Consider the following 26,846-nt stretch of genomic DNA (forward strand, 5'->3'; position numbering starts at 1 on the left):
CCTAATCTGAAATCTGGAGGATCCCTCCCAAAGACAGGTAAATCATTTTGTCTACCAAGGATTCAGAATTCCCTGCTCTCATCTGAAAGGTTAAATGATTTGTCTCAATTTTCTGTTGCCAATCTGTTTATTGCAGGGTGTGTGAGCTGTTGCAGGGTGGAGCAGTGATGAACAAGAGTTACCAGCCCCATGAGGGCCACATCCCCTATCTACTGCAGTTCTTCATTGACTACAACCTGTATGGCATGAACCTGGTCAATCTGGGGGCTGTCAAGTTCCGACGGAGCCAGCACAAAGGTAAAGGACAGATAGTCATGATGTTCATCACCACTTCCTCAACTCAAGAATATGATTTCATTCCCTCAAGGAATTTATCCCTTTTTTCTTTTTCAGTATTCTCAGTGTTTGTGGTAAAAAGCCCCCTTCATACCCAATAAATCCCAATTTTCTTGCTTTATCTTCCTCCTCTGATGTTTTGCTCATTCTGACAACTGTGCATGGTTTAGTCTGCTACTAGCAGACTAATTATGATCACTTTTTACTTTACTATTACACTGATTTTAGGGCATTTTCAGGCCTGGTTCACTTGAGTTTTGGTACAATCAGCCTTCAAGTTATTAGGTTGTTACATTTTGCTTAAGTATGGATGAGATTCACATGCTTCCAAATGGAAATGAACAAAGGGGGTGGGAACCTAACTGATGAAAATTTTGGTGCAAAGAGGGACTTTGTCTGAAATGGAAAATTAATTGCTAGCTGCATATTTCAATGCTGTCGTTTATTATATTCTTTTGGAGAAAATTTTCATTATGAATGTCTTATGCACTTGTGCATGGTCATTGTTTTTATTTATTTATTTATTTATTCTAATAGTCAGAAGACACTAACAACTTGGCTCAACTTGAGCATCTGTCTTCTCTGTATCTGCACCAGAGATGACTATAGTGAGTGTGATTTCCTTTTGAACTGATTACAAAGTTAGGTTAGACATGCATATAATAATTCAATGAATGGCTGAACAAATTTGAAGTTTTGATACTACAGATTCAACAATATATATGTATTTCCAAAAATAACATTATAAATGTAGTAAATGAAATTTATAATCTTATCAGCAATTTTTTATTTGTATCAGATTCATTTAACACCTGAAGTGACCTGCACATGAGTTTGATTGGTACCATGATGAGACCACCTCTTGGTTTGGACCTTGATGCTGTTGATTTGGTCTGCACCTGAATTTGGATAACATATTCACACCTGCCAAAACGAACTGAACCAAACCACACCAGAGTTAAATTCAGTCAAACTCAGGTATGAAAGCACCCTTAGTGCTCAGTCACAACACTGGCAAGCCAGCTGAAGCAAACGCAGCATTTCCACTCTGTATTCCTAGAGCCTTGGCAAAATAGGGATTGAATCTGACATTTAAACCTACCCCCTACCTTGTCCCATTTTGGGGCAGTTCATAGGCTCTGCACGTGTGTCTAGATCAACCACTGGGCTGTGAAGCAAGTGGCCTATTTCTGCTGTCACATCAGCTTTACGATGCTGCTGTTTTTTGTCTGTGCTGGACAGTGTGGGTAAAACTGGGCTTCCTCCTCCACACTGCATTGTTACCCTTGGCTCTGCTGGGAGGGAGAGCAGACCAGGCAAGGCTGCCATGGCTTGTGTGTCATAACGGATTACTCCTGATCTCACCTCAGCCTTGAGATGCCTCCGTTGTTGTCTTTCGAAAGCTTTCTCTGTCTTCCTCTCTTATTCTCTTCCCTCTTTTCTTTCACATGCTGTTATTGTACTCTGATTTACCTTCACTCTTTTCCCTCTCTCTTCATACTTGTTTTCTTTCCCTCTTCCTCTTGCTCTCTCCTCCTCCCTTTCTGTCTCTTTGTTTGCCTTTCTGCCAGAAGCTTTCTCGTTCTCCAGTATGTCACCTCTTCCTTGGTTACCCTTTCTCCATCTTGCTCACTACTGCATCCTTACATACCTTCCTTCATTCTAGACATTTTAGGCGCTTCGTTGCCACTCAGCACAGAAAGCAAAAGTAAAGACCAGCCAAACCAGTCCCAAGTATTTTTTGGAAGCTTCCGCAGAAACAGAATGGTGTGAAAAATGATATCAAAAAGGTTTGCTAAGATAGTGCAAAAAGAGGCATGTTTTAGGTGTGTTGATTGCAGACACTGTGCAACCCCTGGAATTGCTTCCTTGTGTTTGCCCAAGCACCCTGGAGTATTGTCCTATTGCCTTCTCTCATCCCATTTTGCATCTGATATGCAACAAAAGTGCATGTGCCAATTTGTGAAATGTAAACAGAAATTGGGAATAGTTGGCAGTGCTGACTGACATTATCAGTGTTATATTTGAGCAATCCTGTAACCACTGCTTGTTTAAAAATGATCTGTTTATTCCCCAATCCAATCACAGCGAAACAGAAATAGAGTTTTCTTGGTTACCTCTGCTCTTCACAAACAAGAAAACACATAAAATTAGGATTTGTTTATCTCGACAGTGGCATGCCATTCCCACTTCCAGTGATGACAGTGTCTCTCCACTCTGTCGATGTATGTTGGTACTTTTCTCTCAAAGTTTATGAATTAAAATGAATGCCTGCAGAATGGAGTTGTGTAAAAAAACAAAACAACACTAACAGATTCTTACATCCATATCCAAGCCCAAGGCATATTCCTTCTGGTCTAAGCTTGGATGAGAGAATTTTCTTTTTCCTTCTGCTTGGCCAGCAGACCTTTGAAATAAGCACCCCTCAGACCAGTTTAGAAAATTCAAAAGCATAACTAATGTTGCTCCTTTTCTTCCTGAGGGTCTTTATTGTTTTGTTTTTTTTCATCTCTGAACTTATGAACTTGTCTTTTCATTGCACCTCTATACTGCACTGAAGCTTTGCTCATCATTACCATCTCACACCAACTAGAACAGAGCCACAAGCTGAGCTGATCATTTGACACCTGCATACTAAACTGATAATGTTCAGAGTGTGGATGGACACCTGGAAGACAGAGAGGGGGGAAACCAGGGTTAGCTCTTTCATGCGACGGTACCCCTTCATCAGAGTTAGTGAATCCAGCCCAGTCATCTGGCCCTCTCAGTGGGAGCAGCAGACTGGAGTTTTTGCCTCAGATCTTGGTTGAACCTGACCCTTGAAGACCCTCCTCTGCTGCCTCCTGATGGGGACTAAACCCCCAAATCGCCAGCCCCTTTTGATCACAGCTAAGTCCTAATCCTGCACACATACATACCTCCACTCATCATGCCTGATGAGGCCTCCCATCCCTCTCTCCCAAAGAGCATCTAGCCCAGTGGGGCAGCCCTCACATGTGAGGGAATTAATGATTCAGGACAGGAAATTCCCCACTTGAGTTTAATCAAGTTCCTTTTCAAAATCCTCACGCATGACTCTCCCCTGACAAAGGCAGGGCTCCCATGTTTGATCCACCTCTTCACTGATGCAATCAATGGAAAGGAGGTTAGCAGGAAAGAGCCAGAATAGCCCCAATAAAAGGTACACCTGTACACATTTTTGCCGCCCTCATGCTCAAACTTGAAAGCAAGTTTGTAATCTGGGATCAGGTGCAGGAATAACAAAAGGGGCTGGGTGGGTAAAATGGGTTAAGCTGAGATGACTAGAGTTGTTTTGAAGTGCATCATGTAGCTTGGACACTCACCTCCCAAACACTGAATGTTCTGCAGTGTTAAAAACACCAGCAGGATGTAGTCTGAACTATATTTAACTAGAGCAGAAAAAAACAACTTTCATTAAACTATATGTGTACCATGCTGCAGTGTTAAATGGTAGTTTGGATCAGCAACTATTTTTGCTGTGTGTCTGCACAGCATTGTACTCATTCCTGCCACTCTGACATATATATTTAATACACCTCCTTCTAAAAAGTGAGGGATGAGTCATTGGTGTTCTTTTTCCCCGTGGACTCTACTGCAGGGTTGTCACTAGAAAAAGAAAACAAGTGAAATTTTTTTAGGCAGGTTGACAGCTCCTCATGGAGAAGTGCCTACACTACCATCGATTCAGTGGTAGGGGACAAACTGCTGTACTCTTTTTGTGTGTGTGTGTGTGTGTGTTTTCCAGAAGGCTCACCAGCAGTCCCAGACAGACAGAGTCCCAGTTGCCGTCCCAGCACCAGTCCCTGGAAGAGCCCCTGCACCTCCAAGCTCAACGACAGCACCTTGGGGGGCACATTTGCCCGGTGGGAGGAGAATGCCCTACCCTGGTGAGTCCCATAGGCACTGCCTCTCCTCACATGCTGCGCCAGCTTTTGTCCTGTCAGTAACAGCAGAGTACACTTTGTTTTTGCCAGGTACGCTTCCTTCTGTAAGGCGAGATGAAGGTGCATATAGTCTGCATTGCGTGCCAACTCTTGTTTATCTCTGTCCCATCTCTCTCTTATTGAGAAGGATAAGATACGTTCTAAGCTCCTGAATATTCAGTGTTTATTTTGTCAGCCCACGAATAGTTGCCTACTGTGCTTTATAAGACCCCATAATTTGTTATAACATTTTTTCATTTTGAAATGAATCTGATTTCTCCCAGTATACTTTTTCCTGCTCTTACCACTCCCTTTATCCACTCACACTTTTGATTTTGCATCTTTTTTTCAGTACCTTTTTTTCTATACTCTTTTAATGTGACAATTCTTTTTTTCCCTCCTTGGCTCTTGGCAGCTCCTTATTCCTGGATGAGGTGGAGAAGCAAAGCACTTGTGAGCTGGAGGCTGATGCTGCAGCTGTAGACATCCTCAACCGTCTGGAGATTGAAAGTAAGAAAACACAGGACGACCCCACCATCACCTCCACCTACCCTTTAGCGATAGGTCCTCACCGAATCCTTACCGATATTGATACGAAAAAAAAAATGGAAAGGATTTCTGCTGAATCATCCACTCTCTTGAGTACAGTACCTTGGGCTCAGATGACGGATGGGAACCTTCTCCGGTTCCAGTGGTGTCTGTCTCTCACCACTCTACAAGGCTGCTGTCCCACCCCTCCCTCCCTCTCTATTTTGCTATCTCCACATATCAAATCCGTTAGCTCCCCAAAACATAAACAGTCTACGCACCTCAGAGCTGTCCTAACACCTTTTGTTAGAGGACAGCTCAAACAGGAAAAGATAAACAGATATGGGGAAATCCAGGATGGATGGATTTCACTGGATTGACCAAGGGACATAAAGCAGATGGTGTTAACCTGCCAAAGCCATTCACACTCATACACAACACAACTTCCTGTTTGGTTGTGCATACGTCTGCACAATGTCCTTCAAGTCTTTAAATCTCAATATTTATTCACTTTATTTAACTCCAAGGCATGGCAGAAAGGTGTTCTACATCTGGATTTGTTTTAGTTCCAACCGTGAGAGATGAGAGCACACTGGTTTTTAATGTGCTCGCTATGGAAAGGAAAAAAAAAAAAAAACATGGATCTGAAGGAGTTGCCTTCTTTGGTATGAACGCTTTTGTTAAGGCATTAAAGCTGCACTCAGCAAGATTTTTATGTAGAAATACAGCTAGTCTTATCAGACTAAATCATAGTGGGGATTCAGTACAAAAGAACTTTCCATCCCTCCTGTGGGGACACACACACAGACGACTTGCTTGCATGAAAAAAACGCGAGACATGGCGGCATCATTTAAAATGGTAAATGGACAGCATTTCTGTAGCACTTTTAGTGCTTCTAGTCCACCAGCCCCTCAGAACACTTTACAGTGTTTGCCTCACATTCAGGGGTGGACTGGCCATCGGGCACACCGGGCATTTGCCCGGTGAGCCGATGTGCTAAGTGGGCCGACAGTCCCCCGACACTTTTATTTATTTATTTATTTATTTATTTTATTATCATTGAAATAACTGACCGTAAGATCAGTAGATCAGCGGCCCGATTGACACTGGGCTGGCCCAATCACATTGCTAAACAACCCCTTTTGTGTAGTTTGGTCCCGCCTGCATAATGATTTCGGCAAATAAAGTCATTGCAAGAGTTTGTTTACTCAGCACCGGGCCGGCCCCTGAGACGCGCTGCTCTGCGGCCCATTGGTTATTTTTCTTCACTGACACGGGGCTGGCCCAATCATATCACGAGCCTGTGGCTCGGTGCGCCGGTGTGCAGTGCAACACGGGTCGAACGTTATCTCATAGGATCTACTGAGATGGAGAGAAAACGCAAAAGTGGCGCAGAGAAACTGCGAGAAAAAAAGCGGCTGTCAATTTTCAAACCGATCAGACTTTTTCGCTTTTTCGTAATTTATCAACATGAATGAAGAACAAGCCCAAACATTGCCAATGGAACACAATTCCCGATGGTAGAGCGGATAGTGCCCCCGTCTGCCATGCAGGAGATTTTCGGTTCAATTCCCCACCCGGACAATAGTCAGATTTTACTTTATTACCTCACTTTGTTGTTAACCATGACAGTGAAGTGATTCTTATCATTCTGCCTGTCACTGGCTAGATGACACACACAGTGGTAGGCCTATTTAGGGTTTCTGTAATTTTCATTTCTGTACTCTTTTTGTGAATTTGTAACCCAGGTGCTAAATTATTATTATCATTATTATTATTATTATTTTGCCTTGTTTTGTTTTGGGGTTTTTTGTTGTTGTTGTTGTTGTTGTTGTTGTTGTTGTTGTTGTTTTTGCCTTTTTTAATGCCTTGTTCTAACTTTATGGGGAGATATATATATACCAATCGAATCAGATTCAGATTTAAAGGATTTGTGTGGTATACTTTGTTTGTCGCCATGACCTTCCTATGTGCAGTTTGGGCTCATTCTCCATTCATGTTGATAGGCACCTGCACTTACTGATCTGAAATAGATGCCCAAAAGGTGTTGGCCAGTTGTGGCCTGTTCAATAGAATAAAAAAGTTCAATTCCTATTCATCTACTGTATTTTATTGTTCCACTATAGTACTATAGGCCAGTATGATTGGGGCAGCCAAGTAATTTGACATATTTGAACAATTTCTTAAAAAGTAATGTAATAGTTACTTTTCCTGGTAATTAATTACTTTTTAGTAGAAGTAACTAGTAACTATAATTAATTACTTTTTCAAAGTAACGTGCCCAACACTGCTGATGACAGCTAACTAATTGCATGGCATTATGGTTTCAAAGAGTTGCACAGTTGTTATACACGTTTAAGAGAGCAAAAAGACTGGAAAGGTGTGCGTTATCGAATGTGGTGGGCCGGTGTGGTCCAAAATGCCCGGGCCGATTTTTTGTCCCAGTCCGCCCCTGCTCACATTCATCCATTCACGCACGCTCACACACTGATGACAGAGGTTACCATGCAGTGTGCCAAGCTGGCCATCAGAAGCAGTTAGAGATTCAGTGTCTTGTTCAAGAAAACTTCAACACGCTCTCTGGAGGAGCCAGGGACTGAGGATGCATTTCACCGTTGCTGTGACAGCACATGACATTACCACTAGGTTATGGTAGCTGTTTTTTTTTTTTTTTTTTTTTATTATTAGTTTTGAGTGTCAGTATTTGTCCTGTGCTTCTTTTTTTGTTGTTGCTCTCTTGTTCAAAACTGACAACAATGACTGTTTGTCTCGGCAAATGTTAGACAGAGTTCAACTTTGGACGCCATTCAAAAACAGTGAGCAACTTTCAGCATTCTGTCAGAAAAACAGAAATGTCAGCAGCACTTAACGTGCATGTTTACACTGAAAAACAAATAAAATGCTTAAAATTTGACAGGTTGTCTGCCGGCCCTTTTAAATGGCTTGAATTCAATTTTACAAGTATTAGGCCTTTTCAAATTTTAATTAATGTTTTTTTTTCAGACATTTTTTATTTAATTTCCTTTATCATTTTACATCGTATATAAATTAGTTCTTCTGCGTCAGATTCGACATTTCTGATGTTATAAAACTCTAAAACTACTGATCCTAATATTGCCTTTATAATGTCTGTCATTTTTACAAATAGAGAGAAATCCTAGAAATCCTTGTATTTGAATTTCCCAAGCTCTGAGGGAAAAAAAAAAGCATGGGATAGATTTATTGCAGCATCACCAAAGAAACACTTGCATGTATAACACTTAAACATTACACTCAACCATTACTTACAAAACTGTTTATAGAATCATCTGGTTGATAACCTACCATATTCTTACCTAAAAATTGCCTCTGCGTTGAAACAAATATATAGTACTTATATTTACACTTAAGTGAAATGCTTATTTGAATCATTAGTTTCTTAATTGATGATGTGTCCAAAAATATTTGTCTTAAAAAGGTCTTAAAAGGCATTCAGTTTCTCTCTGATATATGTAGACAACCTGTGGAAGCATTATTTGTGGGCCCCTAACTTAGACGCCATACAGGACATCTGATCTGCCCACAGGAAGTGTTCAATCAAAACCGAAATGAGCAGTAAGATGTAGTCCTCGATGTTAGATCTTTTGTGTATTTCTCAATTTAATATCCTCAGGTATAAACCAACCACATAATTATTGGATTACTAAATTTGAGTGTACTGTGTGCAGGTTACTGAAGACACACACATGATTTCAGAATATTGGATATAGAAGCTACACAGCTACCTCTTACTTTCATTTGGAGCTGCCTGTGTGTGGAGTTGGAGTCAGGGGCACCGCCAGGGATTTTGGGCCCAATGAAAAGAAGTCTTATTGGGCCCTTGTATAGCCGGCCAATAGGCAAACCTTTTTATTTCAGGCCTTTTGAGGGCCCTCTCCCCCATTGTGGCCCTGAGTAATCAGTCCCGCTTTTCCCCCCACTACGATGCCCCTGGTTGGAGTTGCCTGCTGCAGCTTTGAAAGGGATTTTGACAAACCTGTCTTTGTCATTGATAAAGGCCTTAGGGTGACTAAGAGGTTGTTGTTGTTGTTGTTGTTGTTGTTGTTGTTGTTGTTGTTGTTTTTCCAAAACGATTTTTTGTGCATTAAAGAAAATACTTGCATGAAGGCCATGTGCATGCAACAAATCCTTATGATTTAGATTAGACCAGGCGCAGAACCATAAACCACACCAGGCATCTGTCTGACGAGTTGAAGAAAGGAAAGAAGAGGCCACTCCAGGGCAGGCAGTGCATGTGCTCTGAGTCTCATTTTTCCATCTGCTCAATAGCAGTATATTTTAAGACTGCACTGTTGAAAATGGAACTACGTGAGGAGCTGTCGGCACTGCTCGACATGAAAACCAAGAAAGCTTTTTTTTGCAGATGAAAAACCTCTCAGACAGTAAAGCCAGTGCAGAACTTCAGATGGCGTGATGCAGATGGTGTGATGATATTGTTAGCTGACATGCCGTGTTGTGACTTTCCTCTCCATCCAGATCAGATTGGCAGGAACCCGGGCCTACAGGCCATCTGGGAGGACGAGAAACAGAGGAGGAGAGAGAAGAACCAGGCCTCCCAGATAGAAGCCCCTGAGTCACAAGGTGAGGAGCCACCACCATGTCATATTTGTGCATTTATTTAGTCCTGCACTGCAAAAACGCAAAATCTTACCAAGATTATTTGTCTTATTTCAAGTCAAAAATGTCTTATTTCTAGTCAAAATATCTCATTACACTTAAAATAAGACATGATCACCTCAGAAGTAAATTGTTTTTAGACAATTTTCACTTGTTTCAAGTGAAAATTCACTTGAAACAAGTGAAAATTTGCTTGTTTCATTGGCAAAATTTGCCAGTGGAAAAAGTGAAAATTCACTTGAAATAAGTGAAAATTAGCTAGAAACAAGAAACAAATTTTGCCAATGAAACAAGCAAATTTTCACTTGTTTCAAGCAAATTTTCACTTGAAACAAGAGACAATTGTCTAAAAGCAAGTTACTTCTGAGGTGATCATGTCTTATTTTAAGTGTAATGAGATATTTTGACTAGGAATAAGACATTTTTGACTTGAAATAAGACAAATAATCTTGGTAAGATTTTGAGTTTTTGCAGTGTGTCTATTCTTTCTACTACATACATGAATTCTTCTCAACACAGTGGTGAGAAGGATGCTTTTACAGGTATGCTGGAAGCGTGTGGTCATAAAGTGGCAGAACTGGCAGGCATATTGTCATTACACTGTTCACTTGCCAGGGGCAAACACAACTGCTTGTTGTACAAATAAGGCTAACTTATTCCACGGTACTAGGTGCAACTGACAAACTTTACAATTGATAAAACTAAAGTGAGCTTGTCTCATTTGTGAACGATCCCATTCTTTCTGCTATGACTGCCATAACATAGTATTACTGCTGTGTTTCAAGGTCATGAAAATATGTAATTTTGCCAGCCGTTAAAGCCAGCAATATTTTCAGAAATTTCCATTACCTTTTAAAAGTTGTTGTATCATCACCCTTTGAGTTGCCTCTGTGATTGGTGACATAACCTTGCCCTCTAACCACAAACAAGAACTGTAATCTTGCCAAACTCGGAGTTATCCCCGCACAGAATGAGCTGTCATGGAAACAGGGTGAAACTGTATGAGGGTTATAAATAATCCAGGGCTGATCTATTTGTGATGAAATGTCTGCTTCCCCTATGCACAGGCTGACATCCAAACACACAGGGTTCCTACGTCTGAAAAGCCTCAAAGTATAGAGAACAAAATTGATACTGTCCTATGCCTTCGGATATTTAGATTTTTCACAAAAAGCTCAGACAAGCTTGGAAAAACCTTGTTGTTCAGCCCTGGTAGAACATTTTACACTGTATGAGGCTGTGGCCCTAGTGTTACTTCACATATTGTGACAGTTTTTGTAAATAACAGTCTTCAGTTATAGAATGATGTGGTTTAGTTGACAGCAATATTACTCAACCACTGTTAGCTTTCTTAACATTGAAAACCAACCAAAATCTTTAAATGGCGCCAAGAAATTAAGGTCTGTAAAAAACATGGGATTTTGGAACAGAAAATTGCCAGCAGCAGTGAATAGTGTAACATAATGATTTGTGTGTTTGTGTGTGTGTGTGAATGTCTTCCAGATCGTGGGTTTGCCGCTTCAACGGAGAGCGAGAAAATCTTCATGAAGAGATTCAGGGAGATCCTGAAGGAGAACGAATTCGATGTGTAAGTCGCAACTTCCTCCTCCTTCCTCTGATCTCCAGCCATGGTGGAGATAATTTGCTCACCAGGCATTTCAGGGCAAATTGTAACTGAAAGACATTGCCGGACAATTGCCCCATTTCGCTGAATGACGCCAGGGTAGCTGGCAAAGGATTTGAGGGGAGCTGGAACCAGGAAGGGGGGTAAACGATCTCTGAAAATAAGCAAGGGATGCTTCCAATCACATTAGTGAGACGAGTTGTCCACAGCCTCCAACCACATAAATCGCAGTGAGACGGCAAAGTTTCATCTGGTTTGTCTTTGGTTCTGTATGTTGAACTGTAATGAAGGCGATGCGTGTCCTCAGTTTCCCTGTGCCTCCTTGGGTAGTGTTTCTAGTTCTTCTGAGAGGGAGGAGAGGGAGAGGGAGGGTTTTTACAGGGAGAGTATAAGGCTTGGGAAAGAGAGAGGGGGAAGCACAGATGGAGAAAGTGAAGTCAGCACAGATGTTTTGAGGGGGTGGAGATGAGGTCTGGGGGAAGCATGGACCAAGAGGCTAAAGGAAGGGGGGAAAGGAGAGGGAGAGAAACTGGAGGAAGGAGGGAGACGAGGACGATGTCGATGAGGTCGCAGTGCTACCCCTTTTATTCCCTGCTGCCCCCCCCCCCCCTGCTCCCCCGATGTACAGCAGAAAGTATTTCCTGTTATAAATAAAAGTACAGTTGGCTCGGCAGCCATGCGTGCCTTCGCCTCAGATCCAGATGGCTTCTATTCACTAACCCCCGATACCGAACAGGAATAGAGGAAAGGGGAGAAGTGAAATGGCTGTATCACAGGCAATGTGGGAGCAGTTTGGGTTTTGGCGCAAATGCAGGTCTTGTCTCACGTGATGGAACCTTGGCTACGTCGTAACACACACACACACACACACACACACACACACACACACACACACACACACATAAACATAAACACACAAACTCAGCTTGTTGTCAGCTCACAGTTCTCCCACTGGCTGGCAGTCTCAGCTCCTCACTTACTCTATCACTCTGTTAATACTCACACACACACACATACGCACACACACGCAAACTCTCTCTCTCTTTCTCTCTCTCCCTGTCTCGGTCTGTCACTTCCTCCTGCCAGCTGATGGCATCTCACTTCTCTTTCATTCACCGCCCCTATTGTCACTGCCTTCTCAAGGTCTCACTTGGCGTTGCATGCTTTGTTGGAAATTTCTCATTTTCTTTCACTTGCACCTTTTCTAAATCGCATTTCTACCTCGCTTATTTTCAGTCTCTTGCTTTTTTCACACTAACATTTTCTCTGCCCAATTCTACCTCATTGCTTTTCTTACTCTGTCTTTCTCATTTGCCATCCCTTCGGCTCTATCATTCACACTCTGGCACCACAGCAGTGCCAGTGATGGGAGTCGGGGGGGTGTGGCTTTGTAGCGAAATGTGTTAATCGCTGCAGGAATCTCCTGGCGCCTGCCGGGCTCCCTCCCTTGTTGCCTCTAAAGTCGTTAGCTACCAGACTAATTAAGAGACAACCAGACAGTTGCACGTGCACGCTGCTCTCAGGAGCCCCTTCCTCCTTCTCTTCCTCCTCCTCTCATATGCCCCAACTGAACAAAGTATCTGAATGACAATGAGACTGCAGTAAAATCTCACTTACCCCTCTCTTAGCCTCTATATTGGAAGGAGGAGGGTTGAAAGTAGCGAAAATCAATCACTAAAATGCATATAATCAAAATGTAGTTGGTTGGTTTGGAAAAACTCCTGGGTATTTTTGTTGAAACAGCATTAATTTGCTATATTTACAGCCATGCTTCATCATTCATCACCGCTATCATTCATCATTTATCAGGCAACACTACCAGTTGCCATTTATCATTTAAGCGGAGCAGCCTTTAACTCATTTATCATTTAATGTGAGTGAAAGTGTGGCTATGAGGTGACAGAGTTTCCAGTAACTGCAGTAAATGCAGTATATTATTTGTTGTTGTTTTTTTGTTTGTTATTTAAATCTGTGATTGGCTTGTCCTCTGTGACTGGAGCCTCTCTATCCACACTCATTAGACAGGGGGGCATGATTGAGGTGAAGCCCTGTTCACCTTGTTCCTCTGAGCCGCTGCTCCTGACCTTCCTCTGTTTAGCTTCAGGCTGGACCTACAAGGCTGGTCCTGTTCCAAATAATGTCTACTTGTTGTGTCAGATGATTTATGTGGGGAAAAAATGCAGCTTGGTTATGTGTGTATGGTCTGGATTTTAAAACTCTGGTGTGCATTTTGAAATGTAATGCAGTGCTTAGTAATCCTTGTGGGGAAATTTGCTTCGCTTGCTGCCTCGAGGTGGGTCAGAGGGCAGGGCCAGCTACATATGAGCACTCTTGAAACTGGTGAGGGAGTCATTGTCTTGCTCAAATACGTTTTAGTATGGCAGATGCTCACCAGTACCGGGGTTTGAACTCCAAGTCTGTTGGTTGAAGGACTGCAGAGCTGTATCCCCACCCTTCCGTCCTCAGTGCTTTCAGGGTATTTCATCAGAACATCTTTTTTAGCTTCTGTTTATCCATAGGAAGTTTGACTCAGCATGCGCACTCTTTTTAACTACACCCTGCTTCATAATCTCACAGGTACACACATGACACCCAGGAGCTACTAATAACAGTTACAATTGCAGTTTTTCTTTCCTGGCTGCTGAACAGCTCTACTTGAAAAACTGAGAGTGAAATCACTTGCTCAGGACACTTGAGAGGATCTCTCCTTCAGTTTCCCTTGCCTAATTTTGGACTCAAACTGATGAATTTTTGGCCACAGGCCCGCCTGTCAGAAGGCTCCAAACTCTAGCCGGCTGCTGCTCAATCTGTCCAGGCAAACCTTTTTCCAGATAGCATTGGGATCAGTAAAGTTCTGGTGTAGCACTTGTAAAGGCGGTCTTTTTTATTATTTTTTTTTTATAACCAATCCTGTAAAGTTTGTTCCACTTGTGTGCGGAGGCCAGACTGGTGTACATTTCAATATTTCAGAGTTACTAAGTGGTGAGTTGCTAGGCGATGCAGCAGGGCGGCCTGGGTAAGGGAGCTTGATAGGCAGCTTGTAGCTGAGAGCGATCTGGAGGGAGACCAAGCCCAGTTGGCTGGCTGCCCATTTTCCATTCATATTCCCTCTCCCACACACAGTCACACACACCACTCAGAAACACACACTCACATATTCACATACACACACTTACTAGACATGCACAACCATATGAAACGCTCCTTCCTCACAGCCCCTCCGTAGTGACACTCACAAATGCACTCCCACACACACACACACACACACGCACAAGCACACCACCTCTATGCGGACACATACACATGCATGAGAAACAAGCCATTTCCCTGATTAAGACTCAGAGTAAAAGGATGCTGATAGAACATGACGGCATGAGGGCTGACACCAGAAGGCCCCCCTCTTTCTCATTCAGGTGACAGCCTTGCTTACACTGTTGGAACATGGAGAATCTTCCTGTCCATTCTTAGCCCTCAGTCACACTTTGTGTCAAATTATTACTCTAAGATGGAAGTTTGTATATTTTAAATGGAAGAATCTGTTACCACTTCAGACAGCTTTGTTTCAGATTCAGAAAGGCAAGCAATTCTTGGAATCTGTGATGCTATAACCAGTGAATATTTGGTATTTTACTTGATAAATTACCAAAATTATAATCTGTAATTTTCTGTTGACCAACTATCGATTAATTGTTTCATCTCAACATAGCACACTGGATCAAGGAACTTTGCAAAAAGTTTGTGGCATCATAAATGTCATTAAGATAAAGTGTAATTGTTGTGTTGTGTGCAAAGAACATACTGGAAATAACTTCGGGACTTTATTCTCACTTGTTACAAATGAGCTCTGGCTCTAATTACTGCCATCCTGTTAAATTTCCATTGCATGGAGCTGCATACATGTATTTTTTAAAATTCAAGTAGACCTCCTGCGACCCCTTCTTCAGCAGACTGTCATTCTGAACCCAGTTTCTGTCTGTCACTGAACAGGACTCAGTCAGGGTTGTCTGTGGGCGACGGCGAGGAACAAGAGGCTTTCCCCGGTGACCTGTCACTCCATCCCGACACCCTGACCCCGGAGGGACTGCCATGTACCCTTGCCAATATGGTGGAGGTTCACAGGGACTCACAGCCAGGTAAAGATACAGTAACATCTCCTGGACAGGACACATGAAACCATCGCTGCTATCAAATATTCGGGTAGTACACGGTAAAAGAAAAACAGGTATATGTGATACAGTTTTATAAGATCATGATCCTGTTAAAAAAAAGAAAAAGAAGAAGAAGAAGAAATCAAAGCAAAGAGAGTTGGAGACACATGTCCAGCAGCTGCATAAAGCCTAGTGTGAGGCCCTGCTCTAGACAAATAGTGCTAATGCTAACCACATGCAAGTTTAAAATGTACAGTGTGACATATTAAATATGAGCTAGTTAACAATAGACAAATTACTCATAATTCAGACACCTGGCTGGGACACTAACCTGTTAGATAAGGCATAGATAAGATGGGTGTCATTTAAACGATGATGACTACAATGGAAAACCGAATTTTTCTACACTCTCTACCATTTTGGGCTCACGCACTACTCAATGACGTATTGTCCCTTCCTTTATACATTCCTTGATGTGCTGCATCTCTTTGCTCACTCTGGCCACCATAAAATTTGAAACCATTTTGGGATATGTGAAGCATAGAAATGCATGCAATTGTGTCAGTGTCGGCAGTAGACAGCCAAGTCATACATTTTCAGCTACCGATATCACTTCTTTATCAGATGTTGTGGTCTCACACTGTATGTTATTGTATAAATCACAGGTGCCTCAGCCTCAGTGATTAGAAACAGCAAATCCATGGCATTATTATTTTAGTGGGTACAGCTTTTTAGTCCTAACAATTGAAACTCCAAACATTTGTTTCCTACCTCCACATATTGCTCTGTTGGTCTGACTCGCTTTGGCAGGAGAGGTGGGTGGTGAAACTGACATTTGTTTTACTTCCCCCTGTCGCTCCCACTGAGTCAGGGTTTGAAAGTGTGACACTGTGTGATTAGCATTAGCCTAATCTGCAGGCTCTGTCTGCCAAGTCTCCTGTTGGAGCATTGCAAATGCCAGGGACAGTAGTAACACACACACAGATTGGCCTCACGCTGAACCATATCGCTGCCACTGTGTTGGTGTGTATGTGTATGTGTGTGTGTGTGTGTGTGTGTGTGTTTGTGTGTTCTACATTGCAAGTAAACCTTTCATTGTAGATTATCTCAGTCCCAAACAGCCTGTCCCCTGCTGCTGTTTCTCTTGGTATGAATCCACAACAAGCCTGCCTGGGTGTGCAGCAGAGCGTGATATATGGATATGAATACCTGAACTTTTCTTTGGTTTGTGTGTTTCGGTGTGTGCCTGAATATCAGTGCAAATCCATTCATCTCTGTATGTTTTTGTGATGCTAACAATATTTTTTCTTTCTCTCTCTCACACCCCCCTCTCTCCCCACTCAGACTCTGTGAGGAGCAGTGGTAAAATCCCAGAGGAGGCAGTTGTTGATGAGGAGGCTATCCTCAGTCTCCTGGAGAGCAGTCAGACCTTCCTTCCTCTCTCCCAGAGATCCAGAGACTCTCCCCTGTTAGGTAGCTACTGTTGTGAAGCCTGTTCAGAAACACACACTCCAATATGGCTTGAGTCTGTTCACTTTACATTCACTTAAAAAGCTAAATAGATGCTATAGCAGATATCCCAGCATTTGACAGTTATTTCATAACTGGCTGGATATGACCTGTCTCTGGGATGGTCGATGTTTCAAGAAAATTATCAAGTGAATAGATTGTAAGTGATCATCATTGTGTGAACTCTACTGTGCAGCATTAGTAGCTACAGAGTCTTTGGAAGCATTTTTAGCTTACCTTGCTTTCATGTGCAACATTTTGTGCCTCTTAAATTTAGGGCACAAAATGGCCACTGAAAACACACTATGAGCTCCCACAAGATATGTTAGAAATAATGTTTAGTTCATGTTAAACCACTAAAGACAACTTAGACCAATCCATTGCATTTATTAAAGTGATTTAACGTCATTTTTGCTGGAAGTTGTTGCTTTCTGTTAATTGATATACTATCTCTTCAATGTTTTGTTTTGGGTTTTTTTGTGTTTCCTTTATCAAGACAATAGCCAAGACCACGCGATGGTTGACTTGCTGGCAGGTCTGGAGGATGATGGTTTTCGGGCGACTCCCATGAGGCAGACTTCCCAGTCACAGTCACTTCCTGGTGTTGGGAATTGTCACTACAACAGTGATGAGGAGGAGGCGGGCCCAGAGCTTGACAAGGAAGAGGCGGAGCTCAGCATGATGATGTCACAACGATGGGACAGTGACGTTCCTGAGCACTCATCTACACGAAGGCATGTTTGGTCTTTGGTTGTGTGTGAAAAATCTTGTATGGAAATGAAAACTTTTGCTTTCCAGTTCAGCCAGGAATTTATCTATTGTTCACCATTCCCTCCCATTTTACCTATTATATTACTTAGATTTCAGACAGTTACATTCACAAAAAGGGAAGCAAGAATACAAACATGACAAATGATAAGAACCATGAACACAAATTAAGTTTAGTTTATTTACCCAGTGATAAAACATCAATGTGAAATGATTGAAAACAGTGATATAATACCTTAATTCAGAAAGCAAACAAATACAAATGACTAACTTGAAAGAGAGATAAATAAATCCAAGGAGACTCAAAACAATTACAGAAATAGAAACATAGAAATAGAAACAATTAACACAAATATTGTGACAAATTGAATATAAATCTGTTAAACTGCTGACCTGTAGCAGCTGACTTATCATTTCCCACTTATACACTGGTCTGTGTGTCCATTTTTAAGTTTTAACACTAGTAAACACAGTTTACTGAACATTCAGATGAAGGTCGTCTGCACTGAGCTGTGCCTGCATGTTGTTACATCAGTGTTCCTGTCATCCCTGCCTGTGCAGGCCCGGAGTGAGGCAGGCAGAGGATGGCTTCAGTGATGAACCACAGGAATCATCTGATGAGGAGATGGAATGGAGTGGGAATAACTCTCTGTTCGCCAATCTGTCCATCCCTCAGCTTGACGGGGCTGCAGATGAAAACAGTGGTGAGTCATGCCCTATGCTGAGATGTACTGCGATAGTGCTCAAATGTCAGTTTTCTCTGAAGTTTATCTTGCATCGCATACAGATTCATGTTCCATCAAGGGTATCAGAATACACATCTGACAACAGCCGCACAATACAAACTTGATTTGAGACCCATAACAATCCACCATGTATTCTCTACAACTGCATTTTCCGATTGAAATTTTTACATAGTGCAAAGGCATTCTGAATGTAATTAAAGTCCCCGTGGAATGACCACACATGACCTCTACTTCTTTAAAACAGGGTATCTTAAATATTGATATCATACTGCACTTGTGGGTGTGAATTACAATCTCAACCAATAAAACAGTTATAAATCTTGAAACATCCTTTCTCATCCACCTATCCCTTCAAATAAAATTGTTTCTCTCCCAAACTGATATCCTATTGATTTAAACTTGTCAATTATCCCTCCCTGCACCATGTCCCGCCCAAACATTAGAATTTTGTACCCGTTTGTCCTTGTTACAATCACTGACATCTGTTCTCTTTTATATCCCTAGATTCATCGTTAACAGACAGTGGCTCCAGAACCCACTCTTCTCTCATGGTCACAGAAAAGATGCTAGGGAAGAGGAACCCCTTCCCTGGGGAGACTGTTCACCTTGAGCCCCCCTCCTCAGCTAAGATCCTGCTGGAGTGCAAACACCCCGAGCACAGGCCAACCCTCGCGCTGGAGACAGAGGAACCGACTGACAAGCACTTTCTCTCAAAGAGCAGCCAGGACAGCAGCAATGAATGTTCAACGGGGTTCAAAGTGAATAAAGAAATTCCCTACATCCCACCGGTCAAACACCCCATCCCCTGCAAGACAGCCAACCACTCTGAGGTTTCTCAGATCTGTGTAGACAAAGAGGACGTACGGCCCCTCTACACCTATGAAAAGAAGGCATCAATGGCTCTGGATGAGGCAGATCTAGACAACTTCCCATTTGGTAACAGAAAGATCACTCAGAGCAGGAAGAAGTACGGCAGCATAAAGAATGTAGAGAAGAATTGTCTGTCTATCCTCCAGAACCACAGGGCCTTTTCTCTGTGTTATTCAGAGCTAAGAAACTGCTCAGCTAAGACGGAGCTTGAACTGAGCCAGAAGGACTGTAAAAGCCCCATCCTGAGGAACATCTCAGCTCCCTCTCCCATGGAGCAGGATGAGTTCCTTGACCCCCAAGAGGAAGAGATAGGCCAGGACAGTGAAGAGGGAGATGTTGGTGAGCTCAAAATCAGGTACGAGGACTATCAGGAGAATAAGACAGAGAGGACCATTGTGGCCCAGCAGGAGGCGCACTACAAGTTCTTTCCCAGTGTCATTCTCTCCAACTGTCTTAGTCGGAAAAAAGCAGGGGGAAACAAGCTGGTTGATCCTTGTAGCAAGCTGGAACAGGCCCAACCTCGCAGGTCCAGGCTAAAGCTGAGTAAGAGGCGGTCTGGAGCAGTGGCCCAGAAGAACAAGTTAAACATGGTTGAAAGCCCTACCTCTGACAGCCAGGTTAGCACTGGCTTCACCTCCATCAAACCTGTCTGTCCAGTGAATATGGATACAGAGACTCCCTGCACAGAGGACAAGCCAGTTAAAGATGGCCCAATCACAGAGGCAGAGCAAGTCACAAAAGAGAAGCCAGTTAGTGAAGAGAAGCCAATGGCTGAATGCACAGAGCGACTTCCAGAGCCCCCCACCCCAAACTCCACCTCTGATTCCCTTTTTTCTGAATCAGCTAAAGCCACAATGGAGGACAGTTTAGATCCGCTACATGAACTACCCACTAAAGTGAACTGCACTAAGCAGTCAGGACTACCTGGTAGTAAATATACCTTGAGGACTAAACGAAAGATGACCTATGACAGTGAAGATGGAGAACATTCAAGCACCTCTCGTTTTAAAAACACCCTGTCTGTCAAGGACAGGCCTAAAGACAGCAATGTCTCTGGCGGGCAGGAGCTCAAGTACCAGAAACGACGCAAGAAGGAACCTCCTATCATTATCAAGTACATTATCATCAACAGGTTTAAAGGGCAGAAAAACATGCTTATAAAGATGGCCAAAGTGAATGCAGAGGAGCAGTGGGTGATGTTGACACCAGAGAAGCTAGAGCAATACAATAAACTAGCCCCTCTCAAGGATTTCTGGCCCAAGGTTCCAGAGTCCTCTGCAGTCAAGTTTCCCATAACTGAGCCAAAGGCTAAGAAACACCCCAAACGAAAGGCAAAGGTCAACTCGACAACTAAGAGAACAGTCAGCAACTCCTCCAAACCTCGAGTCAGGCAGGGTGAAAGGGTCAGAAGGACTAAAGGCTGTCAGAGAGGCCCACATCTGCCCTCCCTGCCACCCCCTCGACCGTGTTACTGTGAGCTAGCAGATGACCATGACTCAGAGTACACTGATGTGATGGTAGAGCTGGGCTATCTCTCTGAGAGGTCCCCTAGTCCCACAGACTCAACGCCCCCGCGCTGTTGGTCCCCCAGTGACCCTTTTATGGAGACCAGGTCCTCAGAGCGGCTGATTAACCCACTCAGTGACCCATGCCTCAGTTCTGTTTTTCACAAGCCTCCCGCTGTGTCTTCAACCAAAGGAGCACGCAGTAAGAGTCAAACTGCCAAACCTCAGAAATCAAGCACTAAAAGGAGAGGGAGCAAGTCTGCTAGTAAGCCTCCTGAAGATGTAGAGCCCAAAAAAGAAAAATCAAGACAAAGAAGTGGCACTGCTCCAAGGAGGAGAAAGAAAGAGACTGAAGCAGTTGAGGGGGCTGTCAGCACCTCTGCAACCACCAGAAGACCGAGACGGTCACAAAAAAAGAAGGTTGAGGAACCTAAAAGCTCTTCATTAAGTGAAGATAGCTCCCGACTCCTTTTCCCAGAGGAGGAACAGTCTACTTCTGAGAATTCTTCTCAAGAGGTTCCTCCCTTTCAGCAGCCAGTCAGCACAAGTACCCACAGCCAGGGGAACTCCCAGACTGTGTCGACATCAGACTCTAATTCAGTAGCCCAGTCCATAGAACCAAAGGTTGAGGATTTTGAGACTTCCATCATGGAGGTCAACCAAAGCTTTGCACCACCAGTTCAGCTGCAGAGTGAAGGTTGCCAGACCACTGTAGTAAAGGCCGAGGCTTCACCTTCACCTGAATGCACAGATGCTCAGGTGAAATCTCAACCTGAGGCCTTAGTGGAAGATAGTAAAGGCACCGCAAAAGCAGAAGCCTCCCCACACTCAGGCCCTAGGAACGGGGAGATCCCCACTTTGTCTGAGACCCCCTCTGGCTTGGCTGTACTCAAGAAGCTTCTTCAGAAGAGGCAGCAGGGACAGGCCCTTCCTCTACAAGCAGTTGGTACAGATAAACCCAGTACTGCCATTGCTCAGGCTGCAGCTCTACTAGATCCCACAACTAAAACTACTAAATCCAGAAGAGCACCCTCTACCACCCCTCGGAAACCCAGGGCCCCAAGATCTACCACTCCCAAGGATAAGAAGCCCAGAAGCAGGAAAAGCAAGGGAACCATTACTCAGCCAGATGTTTCAGTGAAGCAGGAGGGGAGCCTGTCAGATGATAGCCCTGTCTTCTTGTCGGACCCAGGCTTGGACAGTTGTTACTTTATAGAGGACAGTTTGTCCCCAGAGCTCCCTCACAACTATAACTTTGACATAAATGCCATTGATCAATCTCAGTTCTCCAGCCCGTACACAGGCAGCCAGTTTGTCCTGACTGATAAAAATTTACCACTCAAGTTTCTGAGTGATGTCACCCAGGAGGCGGTTCCTGCCCAAGCACTGGGTTTGGAGGTAAGACTTGATAGGTTGTCGGGGTTAGGGGATGAGCTTCAAAGGGGGCCTGATTGGCACAAAGCAGGGCCTCTCAGTCCTGAGCTCTTTGATAAGCCGGAGAATGGAGAGTCTTTATCAAATCACATTGCTTTCTTTGACTCTGATAAAATCAAGGGTAGAGAGTGGAGTTCCTCGTCAGCTAAATCCCACAGCCTCAGCCCCTTTCAGGACTTTCACTGTGAGAGAAAAGAGCTGCTCTTTTCAGTCTTGGACCCTGTCCTCCCATTGCCTTTAAACTCTGCATCCTTCGTAGACAATGACAGCTCACCTACAGGGGACCTGCTGGAAGGAATTGATGCTCTAACATCCACTACACCTAGCAGTTCTCCCCGTTCCATCAGCTCACTGTCCCAGGTGAGGGCGAGCCAGCTGCTGCGGACAGGCGGAGGGGGAGCCCACATCCTCAAACCCCTCATGTCTCCTCCAAGCAGAGAGGAGATCCTCAGCACCCTGCTGGACCTGGAGATGTCGGAGGCTACCTTCCAGGAGCCCTTCTGCAGTGACCCCTCTGATGCCCCAGGGAAACCTATGTGAGACAATATACTGTATTAAACTATATATACAATAACAGTATAAACAGTTATTATGTGTACACTATCCTGCACATGCAATGAAAGCATATTGTTTAATTTATTTAGATATGTTTCTGTAAAGTATGGCATACAATTCAATATAAACACCATGAAATAGTTGTATTTCATCTAGACGGCTCATTCAATGAAATATTCCATACAATTCTTTGTAGGATTTTGTATAATAAATTATGCATGTCTAAGGCTGTGATGAATTACAGTGGTGTGCAAGACCATTAACTAAGACAATTAACACTATACATCACATTCTCTTATCTGCTCCACAGGGAGGTTGGCGGCCGTAAGCTGACAGTGGGTACCAGACTGGCAACGGAGCTTGTTGAATTCAGTGGGGACCTGTCTTTGGAGGGTCTTCATTTCTGGAAGACAGCCTTCTCAGCCATGACCCGCTCCTCTTCCACCGTTACCTCATCCTCCCACGCACAGGGAGCTGAGACAAATAAAGAGCAGACTGAGCTCAGCTCGTCCTCAGCCAGTGACCAGAAGGTCATCCTTCTGCCCTGTAAGAACCCACCAAGCCGAGAGCGCGTGCAGCTGTGGATGGAAGCCAGAAAACAGTACGAGAATTTGCAAAAAGGGAGGAGAGAGACAGGACAGCTGAAGTATGGGAGGGTCGGTGGGGTTGTGGATGAGCATCCAGACAGAGATGAGCAGCCAGCTGCTTCCAGCTGCCCTGCAGTGAGGACAGAGCAGCCCGAGATTCTTTCCAGCATCAGGACTCAAAGGAATAGGAAACATAATCTATCCTTAAACATATCTTCCCCCAAGATTGCAGACTCTAAACATAGCCCCACAGGGCTAAGTCCAGTTTCAGATGTAGGTATTCTGGATCCTGAGGATGAAGAAGAAGGAACAGATGGTGATGGTAAAACCTGCACTCCAGAGTCCCCTGACCTGCCTCCATGGCAGCAGTCTTCTCAGCCCAGCCCCTCAGGGCCACACAGGGCTGATGAAGATAGGCAAAGTGGGAATTCTCCAGAGTCGCTGTCACCCAGGTCCTGTAAATCCCCAGAGAGGACAGGGGAAAATATACATTTTAGTCCCTCACCTTTTCACACCAGTAACAGGGAAGAGGGGAAAACTAGTCATCACCTCGTTCATAGCACCCCCTTTCTAAGGAAACGTCGTGGAAGCAACAGAGACCTGGAGCCTGTATGCAGCACCCCCATATCTGAAGGTAACAAAGGGTTTTTTATGTTCTTGAAAGGCTATTAAAACTATCACTTTCACCCTGCTCCACTAACACAATGGATGATTATATCAGCGATGTATGCTCTGACTAGTATGAGCCTCTGCAGTCTACTTTTTTTACTCTCTTACCTCAAAGTGTAGAAATTTAATGTCTGCTAGTAATAAAGGCTGTATAATTGACTAATCAAGTGTGCCAGGATTTTGAATTTCTCACAGACTAATTCATCAAATTACTTCTAATGTGAGCAAATCTTCTGCATGAAATTGTGTTGTTAAAATTCACTGCGGCGCCTCTCCTCTCTGCTCTGCCTATCCTTGTTTCTGTTCCAGAGGATCCTGTTTCCCTGAGACTCCAACAACAGAGACGGAGTGAAGCAGAACCTCTGAGAAGAGTGTTACTGACGACACAGATGAAGGTCAGAGCAGAAGTCTCACTCCTTTAGACCACTCAACACATCAAAGAGCCCTCTTAGACATGGACAGCAGTTCACTAGTTAGGGACAGAGCTTCAGCTTCAGTGTGAAGTTATTCACAGAGAAAGGACTCAAAAGACATTACACTCAGAACACCAATTTATTATCCTGACTGAAGTCAGTGCTGCATCTTTTTTCATAACAAAAATAAATAATAATAAATGACAAAAAAAATCCTTAATGAGTTTTACTGTTCATTTGATCTGCGTCTGTTGTACTGTATACTTTTTGTATTCCACAGAACCAGTTTGCTGCTTTGAATGTGCCAAAGAAAGATAATTCTCAAATCGAGGGCCCCAGCATTTGCAACTCATATGGCTTCAAAGTAAGCATGCAGAACCTGCAGGATGCCAAAGCTCTGCATGAGGTGAGCTGCTCCTCAGTCACACTCTAACATCTGACTCAGCACAGTACACGGACACATGGGCTCACTCAGTCATAGTACATAAATTAATTTTGTGTCTCAGATTTGACAAAAATCAAATAAAACCTTAAAGGGCGATGAAACTGACAGAAAATACCTTTTCCACCCAGAGCCGAGTTGGTAGAAACACAAAGTTGAGGTTGGCACTGCAGTGGTGGTGGGGGATCTTTGTAGTTAGGGTGGTAATGGTGATGATGGATGAATGTGGAGTACTAACACATCACCTTGTTGAACATTTTATTCACCAGTTGGCAAAGTCCAAAAGCCAAGGTTTGCACATAAAATCCAGGAAGACAACTTAATGCCTGTGTTGTCAAGATTACAAGAGGAAGTGGTGGTTTTCATCACAAAATTTCCCTGAACATTAACAGCTGAAAGAAATTGAGGTCATGGTTATATTCCCTTTTAAGAGCCAGATCTTTCTCAGATTTGTTCTGTTTTTTGTGGTTTTTGGACAAAGAGCGGGTAGTATCTGCCTCTAAGCAGCTGATGTCAGTTACATTTAAGGCCTCCAAATCCCAGCATCCTCTTCCAGTCTGAGTCAGTGTGGAGGTGAGTAGTATAGTGTTGCGAATTGGAAACTGTAATTGTTTAATTTTTTATGAGACAATGCGAAAGTTGAGAGGGGTAAAAGTTATGGGAGGACACAGAGAAAAACCACTGGGTCTGATCCGTAGTCAGTAGGGGGTATACGTTTTGTTGCAGATTCTGTAGAGTTAACCACTTAAGTATCTTTGAGCACTCAAAAATTTTTCATGGAATAGTTCACTCAAAAGTGTCTTGAAGCCAAGTGAGGTGCAGCACAGTGAGGAAATCTAGGAGATGATGAAGTCAGTACTGGACTTTAGGACTCACAGTGCAGTTGCTTGGCATCAGAACACTTGGATTTTACTATTTGGTGTTTTTTTTTTTTTTTTTCATTGAACTACAATGAAACAGTCTCCATTTGGGGATGGCTGAAAAGACACTGTGCCAGCTAGCTTGCTGTGTGTTATATATTACTTACAAACTTAACTACTTAACTAGTGTTTGATCTAAAAAGAGTAAATAATGACAAAACTTTGGTTTTGGGTGAACTATTCCTTTAATTGGTAGTTTTTAAAACCCATTTCTAAGGAATTTCTTGAAAACCTTTTACATTTTAAGCATATAGCTGATGTTCTTATCTTCACTTAACATGAATGCAGCAGTGGAATCGGTGATCGGCTACTAGATCACCAAATTTATAAGCAACCATTAATTAGGAGTTAAATGGGCACAGCCAAACTGCCCTGGCAATGTTCCTGTAACTAAAGAATTATCACACAAGAGGGAATTGCCAGGAAAAGAAATAAAATAAGAGCAAAGGAAGGAGATTTAAGGATTTCTAAGAGCAAGAGTGAACACAGGAGAGGGGATATGATTCAAGGGGAGAGTGTAACCTGACATACTTCTTTTAAAAATGAGTTTTCAGCCTGCAAAGGAAGATGTGGAGGGCCTCTGCCAGACTCGTTTCCATTCGTGAAAGCCATTTTATTCTGACTCAGCCAGTGCTGAAATGACCGTAACCATGTCTCCAAATCTCCATGTCGCCTTTTAACACTTGTCTGTTTTCCTCTCTCCTTTTCTTTTTCCTTTCCAGGTCCAGTACCTGACATTGATGGGCATGGAGCTCCATGCACGAACCCGCCGTGACCTCGAGCCCGACCCGGAGTTTGACCCCATATGTGCCTTATTCTACTGCCTCAACGCTGATGCTCCCTTGCCAGACTCAGACAGCACCCAGCTGACTGGTGCCATTGTGGTGAACAAAGACCACCAAAGCTGTGACCAAGGTGAAGTTCATTTGTCCAGACAATGAAGAGAGAAATGTTTTTTATGTTTTCACTACATATGTATTATCTTTACATGAAGCTTTATTAACCAAGATCATGATTGATTTCTACTAAACTGGCAAAAAGCGTGGAAGAAGTGCCAGATTTAAAGGTTGAGTCTTCATGCCAGATTGATAAATAACGTACTTCATCTGCATTTGTTGTTTCAGTTAAGTCTTACCCGTCCTCATTTTCACAATTTCAGTCATTGCAACTTTAAAACTGTCAGCAGAAATA

At 43.2% G+C, this 26,846-nt stretch overlaps 1 protein-coding gene across 2 annotated transcripts in view; it reads left to right on the plus strand.

Annotated features, from left to right (window-relative positions):
- Positions 1 to 26,846, plus strand: part of rev3l (REV3 like, DNA directed polymerase zeta catalytic subunit) — an 84,115-nt gene that overhangs the window by 39,843 nt on the left and 17,426 nt on the right. The window contains exons 4-17 of one of the 2 annotated variants that reach the window (XM_030047722.1): positions 137 to 297; positions 4,103 to 4,244; positions 4,696 to 4,790; positions 9,325 to 9,429; positions 10,969 to 11,053; positions 15,077 to 15,222; positions 16,582 to 16,710; positions 17,243 to 17,480; positions 18,076 to 18,218; positions 18,765 to 22,605; positions 22,935 to 23,845; positions 24,190 to 24,275; positions 24,574 to 24,699; positions 26,378 to 26,570. In XM_030047722.1, the coding sequence (XP_029903582.1) occupies positions 137 to 297; positions 4,103 to 4,244; positions 4,696 to 4,790; positions 9,325 to 9,429; positions 10,969 to 11,053; positions 15,077 to 15,222; positions 16,582 to 16,710; positions 17,243 to 17,480; positions 18,076 to 18,218; positions 18,765 to 22,605; positions 22,935 to 23,845; positions 24,190 to 24,275; positions 24,574 to 24,699; positions 26,378 to 26,570 (6,401 nt within the window). The remainder of the gene's footprint in view (positions 1 to 136; positions 298 to 4,102; positions 4,245 to 4,695; positions 4,791 to 9,324; positions 9,430 to 10,968; positions 11,054 to 15,076; positions 15,223 to 16,581; positions 16,711 to 17,242; positions 17,481 to 18,075; positions 18,219 to 18,764; positions 22,606 to 22,934; positions 23,846 to 24,189; positions 24,276 to 24,573; positions 24,700 to 26,377; positions 26,571 to 26,846) is intronic. The other variant, XM_030047724.1, reaches the window with a different exon arrangement.

This window comes from Myripristis murdjan, chromosome 24 (assembly GCF_902150065.1).
Source record: "Myripristis murdjan chromosome 24, fMyrMur1.1, whole genome shotgun sequence".
NCBI classification, from domain to species: domain Eukaryota; kingdom Metazoa; phylum Chordata; class Actinopteri; order Holocentriformes; family Holocentridae; genus Myripristis; species Myripristis murdjan.